General features: G+C 45.8%; 1 protein-coding gene across 1 annotated transcript in view; it reads left to right on the top strand.

Annotated features, from left to right (window-relative positions):
- Tmem233 (transmembrane protein 233) overlaps positions 1-23914 on the top strand; it is a 38479-nt gene extending 14565 nt beyond the window's left edge. Inside the window, exons 2-3 of the mRNA XM_047561637.1 lie at positions 11200-11336; positions 21731-23914. Coding sequence (XP_047417593.1) covers positions 11200-11336; positions 21731-21737 — 144 coding nt within the window. The 3' untranslated portion in view covers positions 21738-23914. The remainder of the gene's footprint in view (positions 1-11199; positions 11337-21730) is intronic.
- The last annotated feature ends 222 nt before the right edge of the window (positions 23915-24136 follow it).

Here is a 24136-nt window from a genome sequence, read left to right as displayed (position 1 = left end):
CCTATCACTAGCCTGTGGTTTGCTCCCGGCTGTGCATTTTCAGGGGTGGGGTGGGAGGGAGAGGGAAGAAACTTGGACCTGGGTAGAAGGAAAAGTAACTGTAGAAAATTCAGCTGTCAATCAAGGTGCCAATCAACCCCAGATCGACCCCGAGTGGAAGGGAAAGAACTAGAGTACCACCCAATCAAAATGAGCGCTTCATTGTGTAGACAGGGCCTTGAACGCCTTCACAGCTTGGCTGACTCTGCTCTTCCAGAGCGTTCTCTTGCTACGCCCAAAGTGTAACTTTCAAGTAAACCTTTGCCTTGCCTGCCAACCTTTTGCTCTTGCACAATTCTTTGCCCAGGGTGGAGAACCTGGACCTGGACCCCTGGGACCCCTACCCTTGCTGCCAGAAACAGGAAGATCTGCCAAGGAACAAGAAGTGCAAAGGTCCTGGGGTAGAAATAAGCTTCTGAGCACATATGACGTCATCCATGTCATCCACTTAAAATGAGTTTCTGTCCCCCAGGAAGAAACCCTAGGGTAGGCCATGTAACTGGGAACTGGGTCTTCTGTCACCCAGGGAGCAGCCCCACAAGAGCTCTTAACAGACCTTCCGTCCCACAGTTAATGTAATTGCTCTTACTTCAGTCTTCACTCCAAACCGGAATCATTAAGCTGGTCTGGTCTGGTTTGGGCTGGGTCCCAGCTTCCCTGTGAGTTTTGACAGGGGCTCATCAGTCAACGACAGCTCAGGCTCCACTGGTTTTGGTCCCTCACTGCCAGGTCAGCTCCCTGCAGATCGCCCATCTACCTTTCCAGGGGCTGTTTCTCAGAGCTTCTCACAATAGTCTAACCCACTGTCCGTAACAGCTCTGTGGACGGGCTGCACCTTCCAGTGGGGTAACCTCCAGGCACCCTCAGGCTGCTCCTAAGCCCCCTCGGAATTTCCCAGCTCCTTGCTCCCTCAAGGAGCAAGAGCTCTGTCCACTGGCCTCGCTGCTCTAAAACAAACAATGATAACGTCCAGCTCGGGGTTTTTTGTAGATTCAAGAGGTTTTGCAACTGTCACCACAATCTGATTCCAATAAATTTTCACCATTCCAAAAAGAAATGCCCCTGTCATTCAGCAGACGCTCCCCTGACAGCCACAGATTTACTTCCCATCTCTCTGAATTTCCCTGCTCTGAGTGTTCCGTGTAAATGAAATCAGCCACAATATGCTCTTTCCTGTCTGGCTCTCTTTTCACTTAGCACATTTCAAGGTCAACCTATGTGGTGCTCTATCATACTTCCTCCTTTTCCAGGCTAAATAATATTCTATTTTGTGGATAGACCATGGTTTGAACATTGGGTTGTTGAAACGTTCATTGATAGACATTTGGGTTGATTCCATTTGGGAGATTGATAATTTCTGCTATGAACCTCTATGCACTAGTTTGTTGTTGTTGTTTTTGGGTTTTTTGTTTGTTTGTTTGTTTTTGGCAAGATCATGTTTTTGATTTTCTCAGGTATAGACCTATGAGTAGAATTCTTGGGTCACAGGTCAAATCTTCATTGACTTTTTGAGGAACTGTTGGGCTGTTTGCAAAGCAAGCGGCATTTTACATTCCCACCAGGCCTGTGTGGGGGTTCCAGTTTCTCTACATTCTCAATAAGACTTGTTTTGTCTTTTTCATTTTAACTATCCCAATGGGTGTGAAGTGGTACCTTTCTGATGTTTTGATTTTTATTTCCCTAATAACTAATGGTGCTGGGCATCTTTTCATGTGCTTCTTGGTCATTTTTATATCATCTTCAAAGAAATGTACATTAACCAATTTTCCATTGGGTCATTCTTTATTGTTGATTTATAACAGCTCTTTATATATTCTGGATATGTGGATATGTGATTGGTAAACATGTTCTCTCTTTTGTGGATTGTCTGAGCCTGGCTTCTTTCACTAGATGGCAAACCTTTCTGAAGCATTCTCATTATGTGTCAAGAGTTTTTAGTGAAACATCTACTCCAATTTTTTCTTGTATCCTCTCTCTCCTTTGGCTCCCAACATGAACACTGGGCTGGGGACAGATTCAATTGCAGACACCACGTCAGTTCCTAATCTGAATGGAGTTCCAACTCGAGTTTGAATCCTGGTTCTGCCACTTATCCAAACTTCTCTGAGCCTAGATTTTCCTGCTCATACATTGGGAATATGAATGCCAACCTCTCTGCATTATTTCCAGAATTGAATGACATAAGGCTGGGCTCCTTTACCCTCATTATCTCATTTAAACCACACACCAACCATGAGGTAGGTAGACTCATCCCATTTTACAAAGGAGGAATACGGGATTTCCTTTGAGTTCAGCTATTACCGTATTAAAGACCCATTTGTCTGTCTTCTAACATGGTCTGCAATAAAATCGGGCTCAGTGCGATTCACATGCATGTATAGTGGTAGGCAGGCTTGGGAGCAGGAGAGTTTCCACTTAGAGGAAAACGTTTAGTAACCTGGCTTAGGAAACGAAGAGCCCACCAATGTTCCCCACCGCAGGGCCCTGCCTTAGTGGCTCCGTGGTGCTTCTCCCTGCCTGAAATCTCCTGTTCCCATTTTTTGTTTTGTTTCATTTTTTTCAAGACCAACTCTTGTTATGTTACCCAGAGGGCATCAAGTTTTAGGTTCCAGCCAGCCTCCAGCCTCAGCCTCCTGAGGAGCTGGGAATTTGGGGCCCCACCACCATGCCCGGTGTCCATTTTTAATGTGTTTGGGTGACAACTATATGGCTGTTTGTGAGGGCTGGAACCTTGTCTGCCTGGTTCCTACCTGGCTGGTGTCCCCAGCACTTCCAAAAGTGCTTAGTATATAGTAGTGGCTTAATAAATTCTTAATGACTGAATGAATAAATGAATCGGAAAAGTGGTTCACCATGTTTTAGTTGTCTGGGAAATGTCCCACTAGACCTACTATCTCCCTTCTTATGGCCGAAAATAGACAATGGTTTCTATTTATTGACGGGCACCTTGATTGGGAGCTGAATTTTCTACAGTTACCTTTCCTCCTACCCAAGTCCAAGAGCTCCTTCATTCACTCTGCCTGGAAATTCCATGAAGTAGGTGCTTCTGTGACCATGACGGAAGCAGAGTCTAAAGCACAGAGAAGTTAGGAAGCTTGCTTAAGATTCCACAAGGAGGGCTGGGGACATAGCTCAGTTGGTAGAGTGCTTGCCCTGCAAGCAGAAGGTCCTGGGTTCAATCCCCAGCCCCCCCCCCCAAAAAAAAGGTTCCACAAGGAGGCAGCAGAACCAAGACAGAGGCTTAGCCGACTAGCTCCGAGCCCCCACTTTCAATATCCCTGACGCAATGGCTTCCAGTACTGGAAACAAAACCTTCATCTCCAAGGCCAGTGTTAGGTGACGGTCCCCAAACTTCATCCTCATGGAGGATTCTCCGCTCAGTGAAACCATCGGAGGCTGCAAAGAGCTCCTACCTTTGAGAAACCTAGGAAGCAAATAAAGTCCTTGTCTACAGGATTCTCCCAGGGAACCAAGAGCATGCTAAAAAAATTAAGCCAATCTTCCAAATGTGTAATTAGGCTAATTTTTGGTAGAGAACAAAAAACAAGTCAGATCACTAAAAGAATAGAGCAGCTTAGGATTCCGGAAACAGAGCTTCATCTATTTGATCCACCAAATATTCTTTTTTACACACCAGCAACCAGCCACTATCCAAATGGCTAGATGTCTGAGCCAAAGACCTTCATAGGCTGTTTGCAAATAAGCATGATTATAAGCTGGGAAATGGAAACTTGGCTCTAAGAGCTTTCTTCTTGGGCTGGGGATGTAGCTCAGTTGGTAGAGTACTTGCCTTGCATGCATAAGGTGCAAGGTGCTGGGTTCAATCCCCAGCACCACCAAGAGAAAAAAAAAAGAACCTTCTTCTTCTTGTTTTTTTTTTTTTTTTTTTTTTTTTTTTCAGTGCTGGGGATTGAACCCAGGGCCTTGTGCTTGCGAGGCGAGCACTCTACCAACTGAGCTATCTCCCCAGCCCTCCTTCTTCTTTTTGATAAGAAATATATCCCCACGTGTCTGACCCTCCATTCGGCACCGGAAATAAAATGATGAGAATAACAAGATTGGTCCGGGCCTCACGGAGCACCCAGACAGGTGGAGAGACACCCCGAAGTCAGAAGGCAACTGCATAAAATAAACTGTGACTTGCATTAAGGAGACATTTCCAGAGCTGAGTCAGAGCCTGCTGACTACGGTCAGGGGACCTACTTAACATGAGAAGCTGCCCTGAAGTAGATAGGTAGGCCTGGAAGAAGGAGCAGGCGCTGGCCACCTCAGGAGGAGGAGGGAGAGCCCCGAGCAGTGAAAATGACCTGGACCTGGAGTTCCATCCCCATCCACCCACCCAAGAGCTGCATTCTCACAGGGCACTGTCAGAACCAAGAACATTCTAGAACAGCTGCTTCACACAGAGCTATCACTGGCTGCCCCAGCTTCACGGTCACCTGTCCCAGGTGACAGAAACCTGCTTCCATGTCATACCAAGGGCGAAGAGAATTGAATGGCAGAGCTGAGTTCGTATTGAACTCTTGTCCTTAACACTGGGGACAGTCACAGAAGGGAAAATTGGGGGCCAGCAGGATACAGAATGTGGAAAGTCCATTTAATAACTGATTGCTCTCCTCTTCATCCATTAGCATGTGTCAGAATAACAACATCAGCAAGAGGCAATGTGTATATTGAGACTTTTTGTCACATACCGTGCAAAGCACTTGACATGCAGTAACTCATTTAATCCAGAATGACCAGGAGGCTAAAATAAATAACTCATCATTATCTTCTATCAGTAATATTTTGTCTTTGGAAGCCAATTTTTTTTTTATTTGTTATGAGGGCTTGAACCTAGGGGGTGCTTAACCACTGAGCCACATCCCCAGCCCCTTTTTATTTTTTATTTTGAGACAGGATCTCACTGAGTGTCTTAGGGTTTCACTAAGTTGCTGAGACCAACCTCAAACTTGTAATCCTCCTGCCTCAGCCTCCCGAGCTGCTAGAATTATAGACGTGAACTACTGTGCCCAGCTTAGAGGTCGATTTTGTTTGAGAATGAATGTAGAAATTTGGCAGGAGGCAAGAACAAAGAAAATGAATAAAATTTTTACAGTGAGCGCAAGTGCACGACTAAGAGATATATTTACCCTATTTTATCCTTTATGTATTTACTTATTTATTTAAGTGGTATTGGGGATGAACCCAGGGGTGCTCTACCATGAAGCCACATCCCCAGCCCTTTTTATTTTTTATGTTGAGACAGGGTCTCACTAAGTAGCTGAGACTGGCCTTGAACTTGTGATCCTCCTGCCTCAAACTCTCAAGTAATTGGGGTTCTAGACATGCGCCGCTACACCGAATCACCCTGATTATTTTTTATCAGTAGCCAAAACGTTATTAAGTTAGAATCAAGCCAGTTCTCTGGTGCTGGGGCATCAGGTAATGAATGCAACCAATCTAGCTCTGAGGCTCCTCCGGATAATATTCCCAGAGCTCTGGTAAAGACTTCGTCAATCCCTGTCCTTTCCCACCTCCAGTCTTCCCACCTGCTGTTCCTCCTGCTGGGCCTCCTCTTCCCAGCTCTTTGCAAACCCAGCTCCTTCTCGGGTCTTCAGGTTCAGTCTCCCTACTCGGTCCCACAGAGCCCCCTCCTCCTCTCCATTTTTCTTGCCTTAATAATATTCCATAATCACGTTTATTTGCATGTTTAGTTAGTTTTTTGTTTTTGTTTTTGTTTTTTAGTCTCCACCAGAATGTAAGCACCCTGAGACGGGGGAGCAGGGCCTGGCACAGAGTGGGGCTCAAGAGTTTTTGAATGAACAAATGTCCACCAGGGACAGTGGTTCTCAACTCTGGCCGCTTCTCAGAATGACCTGGGAAATTTTGAACAAAAATTCTCTGGGTCCTAAACTAACCTCCCTCCAAATAAAAAAATCCTGATCCTGTCGGTCTGGAATGGAACTTGGGCATTAGAATATCTTAAAGGGCTCCCTCCCTCTCCAGGTGATTCCAAGTTGCAGACCGGGTCAAGAGCCACCAGTCCAAGGGAATATAAAAAGAATAACTTTGGACAGTTTCATCTCCGGTTTACACTGGCAGCGACCCCATGGGTGCCTCTCATCCGGGGTATCATGTGGGCTGTAGCAATAGCTCTGCTCTAAAGAGCAGAGGGAAAGGACAAGTACGTTCATATTTTCCTGGCTTAGGTCAGCGGAGCAGCTTTACCACCTGGTGTAAAGTATCACAAATTCCTAGAACCTTAGACCCACTGGTGTTCCGCTTCAGTTATCCGAATCGATGGGGTTGCTCCAGATCCGAATGGATGGGGTTACTCTGGCCTCGCCTTTGAGGGGCAGACGTCAGGGGCCGCCTGTACCCTGACAGCCAGCCAGCAGTCGCCGCCAGCACTCGGGACAAACTTGCTGCTCTGCACTGCAGCCTTCCTGAGGTTCAGCCCAGAAACAGTCACCTCACTTCTGGCTCCTGACCAACTTTCCTTCTGTGGGTATTTGAGTATCGTGTGTCCATCCAGGGAGGAGGTGTATAAATAAACTGGAAATAGCTATATGCTGTGACCATGATGTCATCAGATTTACTACAGGAGAGGGGACCTGGCCCACTTTCTGTCCAAGTGTGACCTTCACCAGCTCATGCCACCTGGCCAAGAGGCAGATGCTCCCATTAGGTGTGTGGGTTTGTGATGTTTTGCCACTGTGAGCCCAGGACCCAGACAAACAAGCCAAGAGGCACTGCAGGGGTTCCTGAGGGCCTTACAGAATGTGTACCGAGAACCTCTGTGTTCTGTACTCTGAGAAGTCTTCATCTACGTCTCAGAAGGAAATACAAACTGGAAAGAAATTTAAAGCCCTTCATTTTAACATACTTTGCAGGATGAACAGAGACAGCACCCGACTGCTTGGCACTCTAAATAGTAGCAGGTAGTTTGTTTTGAGACCCAGAGCTGAGAAACTCTGGGCAATGTCCAACCACCCTAAGTTAAAAGACAGTTGGCACAGAGAAAGTGTGAATTACGAAGAGGAACTGGGGACCTTCGTCATAGTGATGGAGCGATTCCATCTCCCAATTGCGGTTGAGTTTGTTCTAATCTAATTGGGACAAAATTTCATAGAACTACACACACACACAAAAAGGAAACCATACCAGCCAGGCACGGTGGCACATGCCTATAGTTCCAGCTACTTGGGAGGCTGAGGCAGGAGGAGCATGTGAGCCCAGTCGTAGTTTTTTAAAAGAATAAATAGGACCATACAAATTTTGCTTATCTAAAGCCATTCCAAGGTGTTGGGGATTGAGCTTAGTGGCAGAGCGCCTGCCTAGCATGAGCAAGGCCCTGAGTTTGGTGCTTGGCCCTGAAAAAAAAAAGAAAAAGAAAAAGAAAAAAGCAAAGGCAAGTCATTCCTAGTTCTTTCTAGTTCTTCCTTTCTGAAAAGGAAAGGGACCGTTGGCATTCTAAGCTCTTCAGAAAAAGCTGTATAAACCAGGCATTTTCTCTAAAACCCCTTTCCACCACTTCAGCCTGTTGAATCTGCCAAGAAATCCTTTGAATGACATTCCAATTGGGAGAGGAAGAGCACAGGGGCTGAGGGTTGGGGCGGAGCTTAGTGGCGGCTGAGGGTTGGGGCGGAGCTTAGTGGCGGCTGAGGGTTGGGGCGGAGCTTAGTGGTGGCTGAGTATTGGGGCGGAGCTTAGTGGTGGCTGAGGGTTGGGGCGGAGCTTAGTGGTGGTGCGCCTGCCCAGCTTGCGCAAGGCCCTGGGTTCAATTCCCAGCACTGCCACACCACAAAAAAAAAAAAAAAAAAAAAAAAAAAAAAAATGACAGTGGATATTTTGTGAAGGAATAAAAGAATTCCTTCTGTTTTGTGTTTAGTTCTCCATCCTTAAGCTGAGACTCTCCGTCACAAAAGTCCCTCAGGATAAAATCTGAGCATTCTCAAGTCCCCCACTCTGGTCCCTCCCCCATATCCTTACATCCACCCACCAGGTCTACCTGTGAGCAGCTCCTCCTCCAAGAACCAGAGGAGCGAGAGGACTCAAGGAGAAACCAGTTCTCACCAGCTCTTGATGCTGAAAGAGGCTCTTTATCTGTTTTCAAACCAACAGCAGCCTCCGTCCCTCCCCCAAGGTCCCCCTAGGAGCCCTGGAAAGGTGGTTGTTGGCAAAGGGGAGGAGGTTACAAACAAGATGCCAGACTGGCAACGAGTGACCAGGGTGGGTCAAGACTCATCAGTGGCTTGCACCCAAGTACCCACCAGCCAGGTGGTCGGCCTGGCTGCCCCGATCTGTCCTGAAAAACTCAAAGGGCCCAGGGCCCCCCTCCCATCTCACCTGAGCGCATGGTTGATGGGTGTGTCCTTCAATATTGCACAGAATGGCTCTTCTTCCCACATTTTTGGTCATGGCCGCTGAGAACATGAAGCCCTTTTCTTATTCAAACAGCCAAGAAATAACATTGTTTCGAAGAGTCTCATTATGGTTTCTTTTGTTATAGCAACATAAACCATCACTATGACTAATCTCTGAACTATGCTTTACAAGGAAGCATGAAAGAATAATGATTAGTTAGGAAGAGGCTAAATCTTCAGAGTTCTAAACTAAATGATGAGCTCTGGATTTGGGGATCCCAATGTTCTGTGCAGCGACTGATTTTGAAGCATCCAGAACAGCTTCTCAAACTTGAGTTCTCAAGTTTGGATCCAGCAAGGGGTAGAAAGGATTCTTTGGCACCCCAGAAATCTCAACTTTAAGTTAAGAACAAGACAGGTAGTGGCACTCAGTAAAACTAAACTCTGTTGAACATGTGCTGGGTTAATGCTAACCCTTTATGTGCATGAACTCACTGAAATCTCCAATGTACAGTAGGTGCTTTTACTATTATCCCCAATTTACGGAGGAAGGCCCTGAGCTTAGAAAGGTCAGTAACTCGCCTTAGCTCTCACTGCTGTTAAGACGTGGTGTTTGTACTCTGGTCTAAGTTTAGAGTTCATACTCTATTTCATACTTCTTTGGAAAACATTTAAAGATAATGGGCATCTTGACCTCATAGGTCATTAAGAACAGCTGCCTAGATCAAAGGTTTTCCATCCTGTGAAACTCTAAGATGGAAGCAGCCCAACAGTCCATAAAGGGATGGGTGGATACACAAATCATGGTCCAAACATACCAGGGAATATTATTCTGCATTGAAAAGGAAGGGATTTCTGATACATGGATGAACTCTAAAGGCATTAAGCCAGTCTTAAAAAGGCAAACACTACATGATTGTGCATCTAGGCAGTATCCAGAACAGTCAAATTCACAGAGTCAGAAAGAGAATGATAACTTTTCAGGGGTGGAGGGGTAGATGGAATGAGCAGTTAGCATTTAGCAGATGTGAAATTTCCGTTTAGGAAAGAAAGTTCTGGACATGGGTGGTGGTGATGTTTGCACAACGATGTGAATGTGTTTAATGTCACTGAATTGGGCACCTAAAAATGGTGAATTTTACACATAATTCACCATCATAAGAAAAGCAACACACACACACACAATGTGTGCCTCATCCCCACACCAGTTAAGTCAGAGTCTCTGCAGGATGAGGCCCAGATATCTTATTATTTGAACTTCCCATGTGTTTCTAATGGGCTCTCAGGGTGGAGAACTCCAGGCCTGGGACTCCGATTTCTGGAACTCACCAGAAATCCCCAAGTTGTCCTCACTCTCTCATGCAAACAAGGTGCCTGAAAACAAGTTCTCCTCCTTGCTGATCTTCCCAGGCTATTGCTAAGATGGCCCAGTTTCAGGGATTAATGAAAGGTTCCGAAAGCACACAGCTCTGTAGAATCCTGAGTATTTCTCTGTCTTGGAATTGTCTGCATACACCTAATCCCCCTTATGACAATCATTTCTGCAGTAATAATTTGAAATCAAGAAGAGAAATTCCCAGGGAAACCTACCGTTAGCACCCCTAATGGAGACCCTCAGTACTAACTCTTAAATAAATACGTCAGTCTTCTTTGGACTGCAGCTCAACTTTGGGGTGATTCTTAGCATTGGGAGAAAAGGGGGCTTATTAAGAGAGGTGAATAATTGGGGTCTTCAGCTCAGCAGCAAGGATTCTCGAGCACCCCCTCTGTGCCTAGCACTGGACTAGGTCAGGGAATTCCAAGATGGCCCCGAGGCACGTACGCTCTGTAGGGAAACAGCCATGTCCGTACCTCCATCCAGTCCTTACATGTACCTGAGCTCCTGCAATGGCCAGACACTACTCAAAGAGCCACAGAGGCAACATTTAAATATTGAACAAGTTTGGCACAAACGGGGAATCAGAAAGGAAGCTCCTCTGGGCCCAGCAATAACCCTTAAGACTCTGGGGTGGAGATTTGGAGGAGGAGCCAGGATAGGCAGGACATTGGGGAAGGGAGACAAAGCTTAGGTAGCTGATGTTTATCAACCAGGGTAACCTTGTAGCAGCTGTAGGCACTGGTTGAATGGCACAGTTGTGGCCTGGGCATAGAGGTTATCCATTCAGTCAAAGTCCCTGACCTCATGGACTGTCCTTCTCACGCAGAAGCAGGTGAACTTCTATTGTAAATGACCAAATGGTAAATATTTTAGGCAAGAAGCCCTACCGTCTCTGTCCCAACTCTTTAATCTGTCATGATAGCACAAAAACAGTCGCAGACAATAGTAAACAGAGGGATGTGGCTCTGTTCCAAGCAAACTTTATGAACACAGGCAGCAGGCTGGATCGGACCCAGGGGTCATAGTTTGTGCTAGCGGACAAGACAGACATACCCATTCATCCCACCATCCCACAAATGAGAATCTAGCATATTCTACGTGGAGAATATTCCTCTGGGCACTGGTGGATGGTGCTGAGCAAGTTAAACAACGGTTGCTGCCCATATCGTCAATATTCTCATGGGAGAGGCAAAATCAACCCTTTTGATAGGCTCTGGTACATGCTAAGATGAAAGCAATCAGGAAGGACAGAGGTGGTTGGTTCTGCCTTGGAGGGGAGGGAAGGCTTTGCCGGAGGAGGTGAGAACCGTGCTGCTTGCTCCGCAGCCCAGGGCTGAGATGAGCAAAGTGGCCGAGGCCTCTTAGAGACAGCCTGCGAATCCTCAGGCCTTGTGGGTTGTCTGACATCACCAGCTCTTCCCTTGTGTCCCCCAGTCCCTGAACAGCTACAACGACGGAGACTTGGAAGGAGCCAGGCGGCTGGGGAGGAACGCCAAGTGGGTGGCCATCGCGTCCATCGTCATCGGCCTCCTCATCATCGGCATTTCTTGCGTCGTGCACTTCACGAGGAAGTAAGTAGGTTTTCTGAATCCCTCCCGGTATGAAATGTCCCCTCTTGAATGCCCACCGGAACCTGTGAGGATAGGGGCGGGTCCACTCCAGGAACACGCCACTCAAAAGAGAAGGGTTTCCGTGTCTTCTTCGTGTTACCCAGACCGTGCAGGTCAGGAGGAGGTCTCTCCTCCACACAGTCATTCAGGGCCCCAGGATGCCCGAGCTCCACCACCCCGCAGCTGTTCCACTAGAACAGAGCGTATGGATCCAGCTTGATGTGATTACTTACACTCATTTTGGATTGTAACTGCCGTGATCGCCCAGAATAATGCTAGTTGTTTTTCCTGCACAATTTCCTAGCAACTATCAATAGACAAAAACCATTTGAGTGGGAGGTGGAGGTTTAAAACCAGACCCTGGCTCCAGGAAGGCACCTGACTCTTCCATCTTTTCTTAAGATGAACCCAGATCCATCCTAGCCAGGATGGAGACAGTTTGACCCTGACCTATACACCCCTCTTTCTGACACAAATTGCGGAGATCCAACTGTCTTGCTGCTACCCAGGACCACGCTGCTGTCGGCAAGGTTCTTGCTAATTTGAACTCTTTGCAATCCTAGCCTCTTTCTTCAGTCTCACCCCATCTTGAGCTGGGTCCTCATTCACTAGGACTGAGTTTTTCCAGAACAAAGGGCCAACAAATGCTTTCTAAAAAGGGCTAGGTATTAAATATTTTAGGCCTGGCAGGCTTTGTGGTCTCGGTCACTGTCTCACTCACAAGTACTCAACTCTGCCATCCGAACACAAGAGCGGCCAGAGGCGATATGCAAATGAGCAAGTGCAATATGCAAATGAGCAGGTGTGGCTGTGTGCCGCTAAAATTTTATTTACAAAAACAAGATGTCTTGCTGGGCACAGGGGTGCACACCGGTAATCCCAGCAGCTCGGGAGGCTGAGGCAGGAGGATTGCAAGTTCAAAGCCAGCCTCAGCAAAAAAGTGAGGCGCTCAGCAATTCAGTGAGACCCTGTCTCTAAATAAAATTTTAAAAAGGGCTGGGGATGTGGCTCAGTGGTTGAGTGCCCCTGAGTTCAATCCCTGGTACCCCCACAAAAAACAAAAAACAAGATAGCTTGTCTGTGACCCTCTGATCGAGAACAGGGAGTATCCTCAGACTGAGACAGGGAGAAGGAGGAAGATAAGAGAATCTCAACTTTTCATTACCTGAGTCCGCAAGTCCCAAATGTCACTTAGGCTCACAATTAAATGACTAAAACCAGTCACATGGTCCCACCTAACCACAACAGGGTGGGAAATACCAGGGAGTAAGTGGCATATTTAGGAGTGCTCCTTGATTTGCATTCCCAGGTGATCTGTAAGATGATTTCCTGTGTGATTTTGCCTTAAACTAGCCTGACCCTTCTTAGTTTAAGGGCCAGAAGAACCTCTGTGTGGACGCTGTTGATGTTTCTCTTTGGATTGGGACACATTTCTTCTGATTTCTTCAATTAGCCGAGATAAGCTCCATCTGCTAGAATCAATGACTCTCCCCTGGAGAGTTGACAGAGGACGAGGTGGTATGATGGACAACCCAGACCCAGAAATAACAAGTCCCACTCCGTCCCCGTCTGGCTGGGTAAATTCTGGCGAGACAGATAAGAATGCTGAGAAATTCTTTAGGTTTCGGCAGGAGCGGCTCGACTCTTCCCCTACCCTTGAGCCACGTGCTTTGCCCCTTGAGCTGGGAAGGGCAGCCTCCTTGGCTCCGTTGACCAGGGAGGCTCATCTGGGTGGGTGAGGGAGGAAGCAGGCACCCTTCATCCTGCCAGGTCAGCCAGCTCGACCTTGGCACCCGAGAGAGCAGCAGATTCACAGTGGACGCACTTCCTATCGGGCAAGCCAGAACCAGGAGCCGTCAGTGCCCCAAGTGGGAAAACAGGTGACTTTGTCCTGAGAAGGGAGCAAAGGACGGGGATACAGGAAACTCAAGGCTTCTTGCTTTGATGACCTGGATGTCAATATGGTCAAATTGATTGAAACTTTATGATATTGACCTGTGAAGAGGAAGATGGTTGGTAAGGAGTCATGGACACTCCTGACTTTATTCTTTAAAGAAGGCATAACACACCGTGCGTGCGTGTGTGCGTGTCCGCACTCACACCAGGGAGCGCAGGATCAATGGTGCAGATCTATCTGGCCCAAACCGTCCCTTACCACTTCCTCACCTCCAGCCAATTGTTCAACTTCCCCTAACCTCAGTTTCCTCATCTGCCAAATGGAGATTATCATAGAACCCCTTTCATAAAGCTATGTTAAAGGTTAATTAGATTGACCCACAGAATCTGTGGCGTTTGCTGTCTGTTCCTTAGTTGGTACACTACAATGCTGCCCATTGATGAAGCCCATTTTTACTATTGTCACCAACATTACGGTTAATGTAGATCATGTTCTGAGGCCCTCAGGATGTAAGATGCCATTAGAGAGAGTTCAAGGCTCTGTATCTGAGAACCTCACTCAAAGGACAGGGTGCCCAGGGAAAGAGACCAAGTCGTGGCGAAACTCCTGAGGATTAGGAAAATACATACTGCCCAGATCCGAGTCTGAGCTAAGTGGGTTATAATAATAGCAGCCAATGCTGGCATTGACCTTCTCATTTGCCAGACACTGTTCAAAACTCTTAAATGGATTAATCCATGTTGAGTCTTCATAGCAATCCACAGAGGTGGGCATTATTATCCCCATTATTCAGAGAAGGAAACTAAGCCTCAGAGAGGTGAAGGGATTGGTGTAAATTGCCATAGCTAATTAGCGGGAGACAGGATGTGGGTGCATTAGGACTCAAGTGTGTTCTTCATGCGGTTCTTAAGCACAACTGCACATGACCTCTGCAACAATGTGTCCCTTCTGGTGTACACAGACACTAAGGCAATACAGAGCACTTGCCTTAGGGCTAATGCCAGCATATCTTTACAAGGGGATGGTGGTAAGGTTTCCCCCTCCAAAAATGTGTGATGAGTGTAGGTCAAGTGTCTCCAGGTCCAAGACTGCAGGACTCAGGCAGGAAACTTACATGAATGAAGCAGCCTGGACATAGGGCAATAGGGAGTGGTGGGGACTGTGGTTGATTGGTTTCAAGGGAGCAGCTACCACTTGGCCCCAATTGTTACCACTTATTATGTAGGCCCCATTTTTCAAGAGGTGTTAGAGATCTGGGCTTTTGTATAAACTCTTCTGATTTTTCGATGTCCACTGCAAATTCACACTGTCACAGCCTGGAGACTAACTAGTTTGCAATCTGTGGTGGACAATTTGGCTTTCAAAGATTAGTTTACCGGGAGACATCATCCAAGAAGTCTTGTAAGGGATGCAGAACTCTTCCTAGATGGAAACTTTCTCCATTCCTAATATAAATGTTTCTGTCTGGAGGTAAACTGTGCATGTGTATATGCTTGTGATTGAAGCTTGCTTAGCTAGGAATATAAAGTATGAGAGGGGAGGGACTTCTCATTCCTTCTTCCTGAGGGGCAGTGTCTCCCTCCCAGTAGTTAGATCCTGGCCTTTAGCATCAGTTTTACCAGGATTCAAATCCTAGTTCTGACACACAGACCATATAAGCACGTTATTAAATTCTCTATGACTCCATTTCCCTATTAAATAAAGATAGAATTATTCCCCTGTCTATAAACTCAGATTCCTTTTTTGGTACTGGTGATTAAACCACTGAGCTACATTCCCAGTCCTTTTTATTTTTCATTTTGAGACAGAGTCTCACTAAGTTGCTGAGGCTGGCCTTGAATTTGCGATCCTCCTGTCTCAGCCTCCTGAGTCACTGGGATTACAGGTGTGTACCTCTGTATCCCACCTTAGATTCCTTTTAAGTACCTTTCCCCCCATATTATCAAAGAAAACAAAAAAATTTTCCAGAGTTAGAAGCCCACGAATAAATTCAAATTTAAAGTGTTTGTCATGTGTGTGCATGAGACAGAAGCAGTGAAGAATGACCGAAGAAGAAAGAGGCAGAAAGAGTAGGAAGGAGGAAGAGAGAAAAAGAATGAGACAGATAAAGACAAAAAGATAAAGAGAGGAAGGAACTAACCCTTAGCAAATGAAATCAAGACATGAGTCCCAGGAATCTGCGTGTTTTTGCTCCCACACCCACGCTGGGATTCAGACACAGGGAGTTAACAGAACCCTCTCTGACAAGTCCTGGCAAATTTCCTCTCCCATGTCCAAAAGGAAGACCGCACTGACGGTAGCTGTTAACAGTGTGGTCAGTTTTCATTTACATCAGCAAACTCATCAGCCTAATTTGTTCTAAGTCAATGCCAAGGAGGGGAATAAGGTTACTGCCGAACAGATGTCCCCAGAGGAGGTTGTGTGGAAACAACCTAAAGGCAGCAAGGACTCCCACGAAGGGCTGAGGAACTCTGACTTCAAAGGACACCAGCTACCGGATCTGATGGTGCGTGCCTGTAATTCCAGTTAGTCGGAGGCTGAGGCAGGAGTCTAGCAAGTTCAAGGCCAGCCTGGACAAATTATGAGGCCCTGTCTCAAAAAATAAATAAATAAATAAATGAAAATAAAATTTTAAAAGGACACCAAGCCTGGAGATGAGGCAAAAAGTCATGAATGTGTGAATTGTCTGAGTTTCATTCAAAAATGTAACTACTATCTTTTGAAACTTGTGAAGTTCATGCCTTTCAAAATATTAGTCTTTATCCCTAGCGTCCCACCTGTTGAAGAACAGATTGAAATCCCAAGTGGCTGAAATTCCAGGTAGCTTGCTTTCTTGGAATAGTCTCAGATCATGATAGTCTTTACCCAAATTCATCAAAAGGTCTCATTCGTTCTAATTTTACAGGATGTCTGGGCAAAGAAAGATAGGGTTTGATATCATCAAATTCATAAGAGCTGCCGGGTGCGGTGGCGCTCATCTGTAATTCCAGCAGCTCCGGAGGCTGAGGCAGGAGGATCACAGGTTCAAAGGCAGCCTCAGCAACTTAGCAAGGCCCTAAGCAACCCAGTGAGAACCTCACTCTAAATAAAATACAAAAGGTGGCGGGTTGGTGGTTTGGATGTGGTTCAGCAGTTAAGTGCCTGTGATTTTTATCCTTGGTACCAAAAAAAAATTTTTTCATAAGATCTGAGAATCACTGAGTTGAAATGTCCAATAGGGTTGGCAAGGATGCTGTGTGATAGACGCGTTCTGGTCCAAACAGAATCAGAAACTTGTAGTCTCACCCAAGTCAGAAAAAATTTTCTGCCCTTAAGTCGCCGGGGAAAGTGAAATGATGAATCCCACAGGTAAAATGTCTAGGTACGGTAGCAGTCTCCATTACCAAGCCTAAAAAATTCCAAAGCCCATCCTAAACCAACGCACGCAGGAGTTAGGGTCAGATCCCACATCCTGGTGCTCATTCCCGCAAGACTTCCCCTACTCCAGATGCCAGTCATAAGCCCCAGACGGTGATCTGTGCTTCCGACCAATCAGGGGGTTCCGTTAATTCGCTAGGGGGCTTTGCAGAACTCAGGGAAACACTTACTTATGTTTACTCATTTTTGATAAAGCACGTCACAAAGATGTACATGAACAATCAGAAGAAATGCATAGTGCCTGGCATTAGCACTGGAAGACCGGGATGGACACGAACCTCACGAATCATCTCAGCTGTTTATTCAGGAACGAAGTTTCACACAGGAACCAGGGATGCAGGGATGAAATGGTGTCAGTGGACCCACTTTCCTGGTGGAAAATGAGCCACTGAACAAAGAAAGGGGCGGGGCTTATATAGGTTATTTTGAGGAGTGGTCTAGTGAGCAGATCCGTTTTCTTAGGCGCTCAGGAATTTGGGGTCTGTTCTGTCAATCACTGAATGTGTCAGTTTGAGGGCTTAGGAATCTGACCTTCTGGGTCAAGGGTCTACAGACAACGTCTGGAGAGAACCTGTTTTTGAAGGGGTCTACTGCCTTTTGGAGACTGTCACATTAGGAGTGATAAGATGAAGGCTGTCAGTGCATGATTTTCTTTTTCACTCCTTTCTCCCAGACGACATTACCTTGGGGGTTTTTCGTTTTCCATACCTCATACATGGAATGCAGGCAGGGTGTGGAGGTTCCGGGCCTTCTCGGAGCCAGCCACCCTCCGGGCACGTGCCCAGCCCCCCCGAAACGATTAGAAACCTGTCTATGGGGAGTTTTTTTGTTTTTGTGGTTTTTCAGTATTTTGTTTTGTAGTTGTCAATGGATCTTTTATTTTACTTATTTATTTGCGGTGCTGGGGATCGAACCCAGGGCCTCACCCACACCAGGCAAGCGCTCAACCACTGAGCCACAACCCCAGCCCCTGTCTTGGGAGTTTTATGGAGGCTTCGGTATGGAGGCATGATTGATTGCATCATGAGCCATTGATGACTTACTCACCCTTCAGTCCTTTCCTCTCCCTGGATGTTGGGGAAGAAGGGTTCGGGCTGAAAGTTCCAACTCTCTAACTATATGCTGTGGTCCCCTGGCAACCCACCCCCATGTGAGACTATCCAGGAGCCCACCAAGAGTCACCTGTTAGAACAAAGGATGCTTCAATGACCCAGAAGACTCTAGGGGATCTAGACACTCTATGTCAGGAACTTGGGTCAAAGAGCAAATATCAGAAGGAAAGATTCTCTTAGCACCTGGATCTACGAAGGGTGTTAAGAGCTCTGTCTCAGGACCCAGAGGCAGAGACCAAATAATTATTCCCTGTTGTGTCGCACATGGTGCCTCAGAAGCCTGGTAGAAGCTCCGGTTATTGTTGTTTTCCTGGAAGGTTGTTAGCTTCCTCTTCCTCCTTCCTTCTGGTCAGGTTCCTAGATGTCCTATGAAATTCACTGGAACTCTCTTAGTGGCAAAACCAGTTGACCATGACAAAGTGCAAGGGAGACTAGTGTTCTCAGCCACAACTGTGATATTCTCCGATGACCCTGGTTGTACGGTGAAGCTTCTTTCTTTGCAGATGTCTGCCTACGTTCTGGAACCATGCTCCAGACTCATGACCCTGGAGTAAAGTAGCAGCGAGAATCTTCAGCTCCATTGAAATGTTTTTGTTTGGGGTTTTTTTTGTTTGTTTGTTTTTAGTTTTTGTGGTTTTTTTGCGGGGGTGTATTTTTGGTTGTTGTTGGTTTTTGGTTTTTTTGGTTTTGGTTTTTGTATCTAGGACTGAGCCCCAGGTGCTTTACCACTGAGCCACATCCCCAGGCCTTTTTTATGTTTTTATTTTGAAACAGGTTCTCACTCAGTTGCTTAGGGCCTCACTAAGTTGCCCAGGCTGGCTATGAACTTGCAATTCTGCTGCCTCTGCCTCCTGAGTCACTGGGATTACAGGCATCTGCCACCGTGTCCGGCACTTTTTACTCTTTGAATAACGTAAATAGTTGATTTACCGTAAGTTAAATGCATGCACAACCTGAGTCACTGAAAGTGCTATTATGTCATTTTTAACATAGGGTCTTTGTGCTCCAAGGTTTCTATTAAGGAAGAACTTGACCTTTGGGCAAGGTTAAGGGTCCCAGGACTGTGTCTATTAATGGGTGAGCAGATAGCAACCCACTGGTTTTTGTTTTTGTTTTTGTTTTTCTGCACTGGGAAAGCTTCCGTCTTGTAAACAAACTGACATGAATCCTTCCCTGGCCTCAAAACGTCCCACAATTGTATCTGGATTAGAGGGAAGAAGATAAGATGTCAAGGTGAGCCTGAAGCAAGAACAGGGCCTTTTTGCCAAAACATAAAATCAAATCCATCTTCTTTCCTGTACTATTGACGGGAGCAAGGCTTCCTGGGAGTTATTTCTACCCTGATGTGTTTTTGGAGGATTTTTGTGATTCCATAATGCAAAATGGGGATATTACCGATTTCCCCGGGTCCGGAGGGACTTGGCTGGCTCAGATAAGTTGAGGGAGAGATAACACAGAACTGAGTGGCCAGCCGCAGCGGAGGGATCTTTACTGTGAGAGGGATGTTAGCTGGTGGGACATGGATGAAGAAATCAGACAAAGCATGAAAAAAGATGTTGCACCTCACTAGAAGCAGGGAAGTGCAAAATCGAGCAACAGTCAAATACTGTGTGGTTTTTGCCTGCCAGGTTGAAACAATTAAATAACATAGCTGGGTATGAGGCACGCCTGTCATCCTAGCGACTCGGGAGGCTGAGACAAGAGAATCACGAGATCAAAGCCAGCCTCAGCAAAAGTGAGGCTCTAAGCAACTCCGTGAGATCCTTTCTCTAAATAAAACACAAAATAGGGCTGGGGATGTGGCTCAGTGGTTGAGTGCCCTGAGTTCAATCCCTGGGACCCTCCCTCTCCCCTAAAAAATATAGATAATATCTATGTCGGCAGGGTGCAAAAACCTGGATACAGCACTATTGGTGAAGAGGAAGTGGGGACCACCCTCTGGCAAGTCCACTTGGATCTACAGTCAGCACCCCATATCCATGGGTTCCACATCTGCAGATTCTACCAGTCACAAGAATTTGGGGAAAAATTGCATCTGTATTGAAAATGAACAAATTTTTTTGTCATTGTTCCCTAAACAATAAAGTATAGCAACTATTTACATAGCATTTACATTGCATCAGGGATTACGAGTAGTCTAGAGATGATCTAGGATGTGCAAAGGTTCTATGCAAATAGTCTGCCATTTTATAAAAAGAACATGAGCTGTGGATTTTGGTATCTAGGGAGGGCCCTGGAATCAATCCCCCTTGGCTTCCAAGGGACGACGATACTTATTAAACTTTAAAATCCGTGTGCCTGCCAACCCAGCAATTTCACTTCTCAAAATCCACCCTGGATACAGGCACACAGAAATGCATGTGAAGCTGTAATCCTGCACCCTGCACATCAGAATCACCTGGGGAGCTTTTAAAAAATACCAAAGCCCAGGGCCTACCCTAGATGAAATATTAGAATCTCCAATGACAGACCAGGCCCTCCCTGGTAGGTTTTAGTTTCACCAAGAATTCTAATGTGCAGCCTATGTTAGGAGACACAGATATGCAATAAGTTCATGGCAGCTTTGTTTGAAATAAGGGAAACTGTATAACAACCAAAATGTCCATCAGCAGTTTACGCAGGTAGTCGTCTGTCGAAGCAGCACAAACATGTTCCTGCCCCAGGGCCTTTGCACTTGCTCTTCCCTCTGCCTGAAACTCTCTCTTCATTCCTATCCATGCAGCACATATCATCTCTTCTTAGCTTGCTTACATATTACCTTAGCTAAGATGCTAGCCCTTTATCCAATTTTACTTTTCTACCCAGCATTTACCACTCCCTGTTTCTCCCTACTGGGATAGAAATTCCAGGAATGTCTTCATTACTGTCATTGCCCATAATTATAGACCACGGCACTTAAGGATGGCTACTTTGAAGCTGTACTTCTAGAGTTTCAATCCAGGTTCTACCTCCAGAGTCCTTGGGCACATCTTTTAACCAATCTGTGCCTCAGTTTTCTCTTGCATAAAATGGAGATAATATCAGTAGCTACCTCATGGAGCTGGGAAGATTCAATTGCATAAAGCACTTTCTGGCTCACTGTACTCACTCTGCAATTATTTGGTCACCAGTACCAAAAGCAGAGACCATCATGTAATTATTTATTGAATACATTGGCAAGAAAAAAAGAAAAGAAAATTGCAGAACAACATACAGTACACCCTCCATATCTGGGGGTTCTACATCTACCAATTCAACCAACTGCAGAATTAAAAGCACTTTTTAAATTGCATCTGTACTGAACATGCATAGACTTTTTTCTTGTTATTATTCCCTAAACAATATTGTGTAACAACTACTTACACAGCAGTTACATTGTATTAGACAGTATAAGTAACCCAGGGATGATTGAAAGTGTGTTAGGATGTTCCATTTTATATAAAATACTTGGGCATCTGTGGATTTTTATATCCTTGGGGATCTGGAACCAACCCTTCATGGATAATGAGGGACAATGGTATACAGCATGATTTCATTAAATAAACACACACACACACACACACACACAATGCATATATAATTGCTATATTTATGGATTTAAATGCAGAGAAAGATGCCTTGAGATGCACGCCAAACTTCTAGCAGCACCACTATCTGTTGGCAAGGAGAATGAGATTCAGAAACGCTGGGGGCATTTTGTGGCATTTGGATCATTCAGGTTTTTTTTTTTTCCCATGTGTACAATAAAATGTATTTTCCAAATGTTAAATCGTCCTCAAAAGGAATCCAGTGCTTAGGATCCAAAGCACGCAGGCCTGCTAGTCCTTTACGGCATTTATTTACCAGGACTAATCTCCCTTAAGTAAGGCAGATGACAAGCCAAGGAAACCCACCACCGAGGCTCTGGAGCTATCTGTCTGTCTGTCTCACTCTCTGTCTGTCCCCCACAGCTCCTGAGGAGCCTGCGGCCAGCTGCAAGCGGGGAGGATGGTCCTCATCCCCACATACCCCAAGGAAGTGGCTGAGGAATGGATCCCCATCTTTGGACTATGAGATCCCTTCCTCTAGGACTCTCCAGAGGCAGGTCCCTGGCAAATGAACACAGAAAGTCCAAAATTTAGTAACCCAAGCAGCGCAGCCACAACAGCCAAAGTGATTGATCTGTTTAAAAAGAAAAAGAAGAGGAAGAAGAAGAAGAAAATGAAGCCTCCCCTTCTCTGCCGAGCAAAGCTTTGTGTCCATTCCTCCTCTCTAGAGCTGATCTCCAGAAATCTCGCGGCTTCTCATGGGGTGGGGAGGCCTGAACTGGGGGCAGCGGAAGGGTGTCAGGAAGAGCAGAGGGTGCTGGAGTCCCTGCGGCATGCTTCAAGCTGTCTAATACAGTTGAATTTGTGCAGTTTTGCACCTTCATTTTTTTGGTATAGGTTCACTTCTGTCTTCAGTCACTCCTTCTCCACCGGCGCCCCCCAGAGTTGCCCCTTCCAACCAGCAAACACTTGAAAACCTTCTGGCCTTTGGGTTGGACCCTCAATTTTCCCAGCAACCCCTCTGTCTTGCCTGCACCTCCTGGGTCAACCTGACCCATCCTCAGTCTTCCCTCCTGGACTTCCCGCCAATGCTAAGTTCACGGCGCCCTCTCCAGCCCACGTTTGGGCGTAAACTGGCTGTGTTTATGAAGTGCGGTCTTTCGCGATCTCTTTTGAGTTGGAGGTCACAGGCAAGCTCTTTGATTTTCCTGGATGCCACCCGGATATGCCACCCCCTTGTATTTATTTCTTCTCTGTCAAACGTAAACTAAACCCTTTAGTTGAGAATATACCGGCTTTGCTTATTTATTTATTATTTAGAGACAGGGTCTCAGTACGTTGCTGAGCGCCTCACCAAGTGGCTGAGGCTGGCTTTGAACTCCCCATCCTCCTTCCTCAGCCTCCAGAGTCGCTGGGATTATAGGCCTGGGCCACCAGGCCCCAGCTCTTACTGGTTTTGTGACGCCGTGACTCTGCCTGTGGGAACGTGCTAATGGCGTTTTACAGAAAGGCGTGGCATGTACCACAGGCGGCACGTTTCTGAGCAGTTTAGAGATGTACGGTTAAGTAATATCGCCTCACAAAGGATGTTCCCCCTTTTCTTTTTCAAACCTGATCACAGCAAGGAGAAAGTCTCAATTTTGTGCTAGTGGGTCCTTGACACTTTCCTGACCCCACACCTCTTTGTCCTTTTTAACAAAGAAAGAGCAGCCCTTAGGTTCAGTCTTCTGTCTAGATAGCATTCAACAGTATTATTTTGTTTTTATGGTATTTATTTATTATCTTCCATTTATGGCTCTGCATCGATGGATGTGTTATTTCGGTTCAAATAAATTTACTTAAGCAAGGGAACTCAAAGACAAATATTAGGTAATTAACAGAATAGTTGAGATATATATATATATATATATCGATATATATGTATATATATGGCAAATTTCAAAAACTTATATTCGAAATACAGTGATAATGAATTTTCCAGAACAAAAGAAAAGGCAGTGGGTTTTAATCAAAAGGATAAGAGACTAAAAGTCAAAATATTTATTTCAATGCCTTATTATTATTATTATTATTATGGGGTTTTTTTTTGCCACTAACTGGCTATGCAGGCTGATGTTAGGCAAGTTTCTTAGACTCTTTCTGCCTCACGTTCCTTCCTCTGGAAAATGCAGATAAGAACGCCTGCCTGCTCACCTCACTATGTTACAAAAATCAACCACCATAATAGATGTGCTCCTGGGGAGGATTCTATCTGCTCTACCAATACAAACAGTGATGCTTAGATGATTGTGAATCTCGGGCATTTTGTTAAAACACTGGCCCCAGCAAAAATAAATAAATGAAAGTGAGTGGACACCAAGATTCCACCTGTCATCTCACCCAGCTGCCTGTCACGAGCCGGCCCTCGTCCCCAGAGGGCCCTGCATCCGGGACAGGGGTTCTCAGCACACAGGGATGCTAACTCCATTCCAGTAGGTCGGATCCTGATTTCTGTTTCTCAGATCCAGTTGTTTGTTTGCCTGTGTTTGGGTCGCTGGTCTTTTCCTCAAATCCAATGAAAATGTTCTTGAGAGACAGAATAAAAGTGGTTTTAAGTAAGCCCGTTCATCACGGCGAGTGAGTTGTGTTTTCTTGGGGTTTCCATCCTTCTAGAGACTTCCAGAACCAAAATGTGCTCATCCCTCCCAGGGTCCTTCCATAGAGAAAGCCACAGAGAGGCCAGGGTCGGGGGCGGAAGGGGGGCAACTGTACTGAGATAACTTAGGGCATAAAATGACTCTTTTTTCCATCTTTTTATTGGTGCATTATAGTTGTACATGACGGCGGGAT

The sequence above is a fragment of the Sciurus carolinensis genome, chromosome 8, assembly GCF_902686445.1.
Source record: "Sciurus carolinensis chromosome 8, mSciCar1.2, whole genome shotgun sequence".
NCBI classification, from domain to species: domain Eukaryota; kingdom Metazoa; phylum Chordata; class Mammalia; order Rodentia; family Sciuridae; genus Sciurus; species Sciurus carolinensis.
Note: the sequence above shows the minus strand (reverse complement) of the source record. Positions and strands in the feature narration are given on the sequence as shown.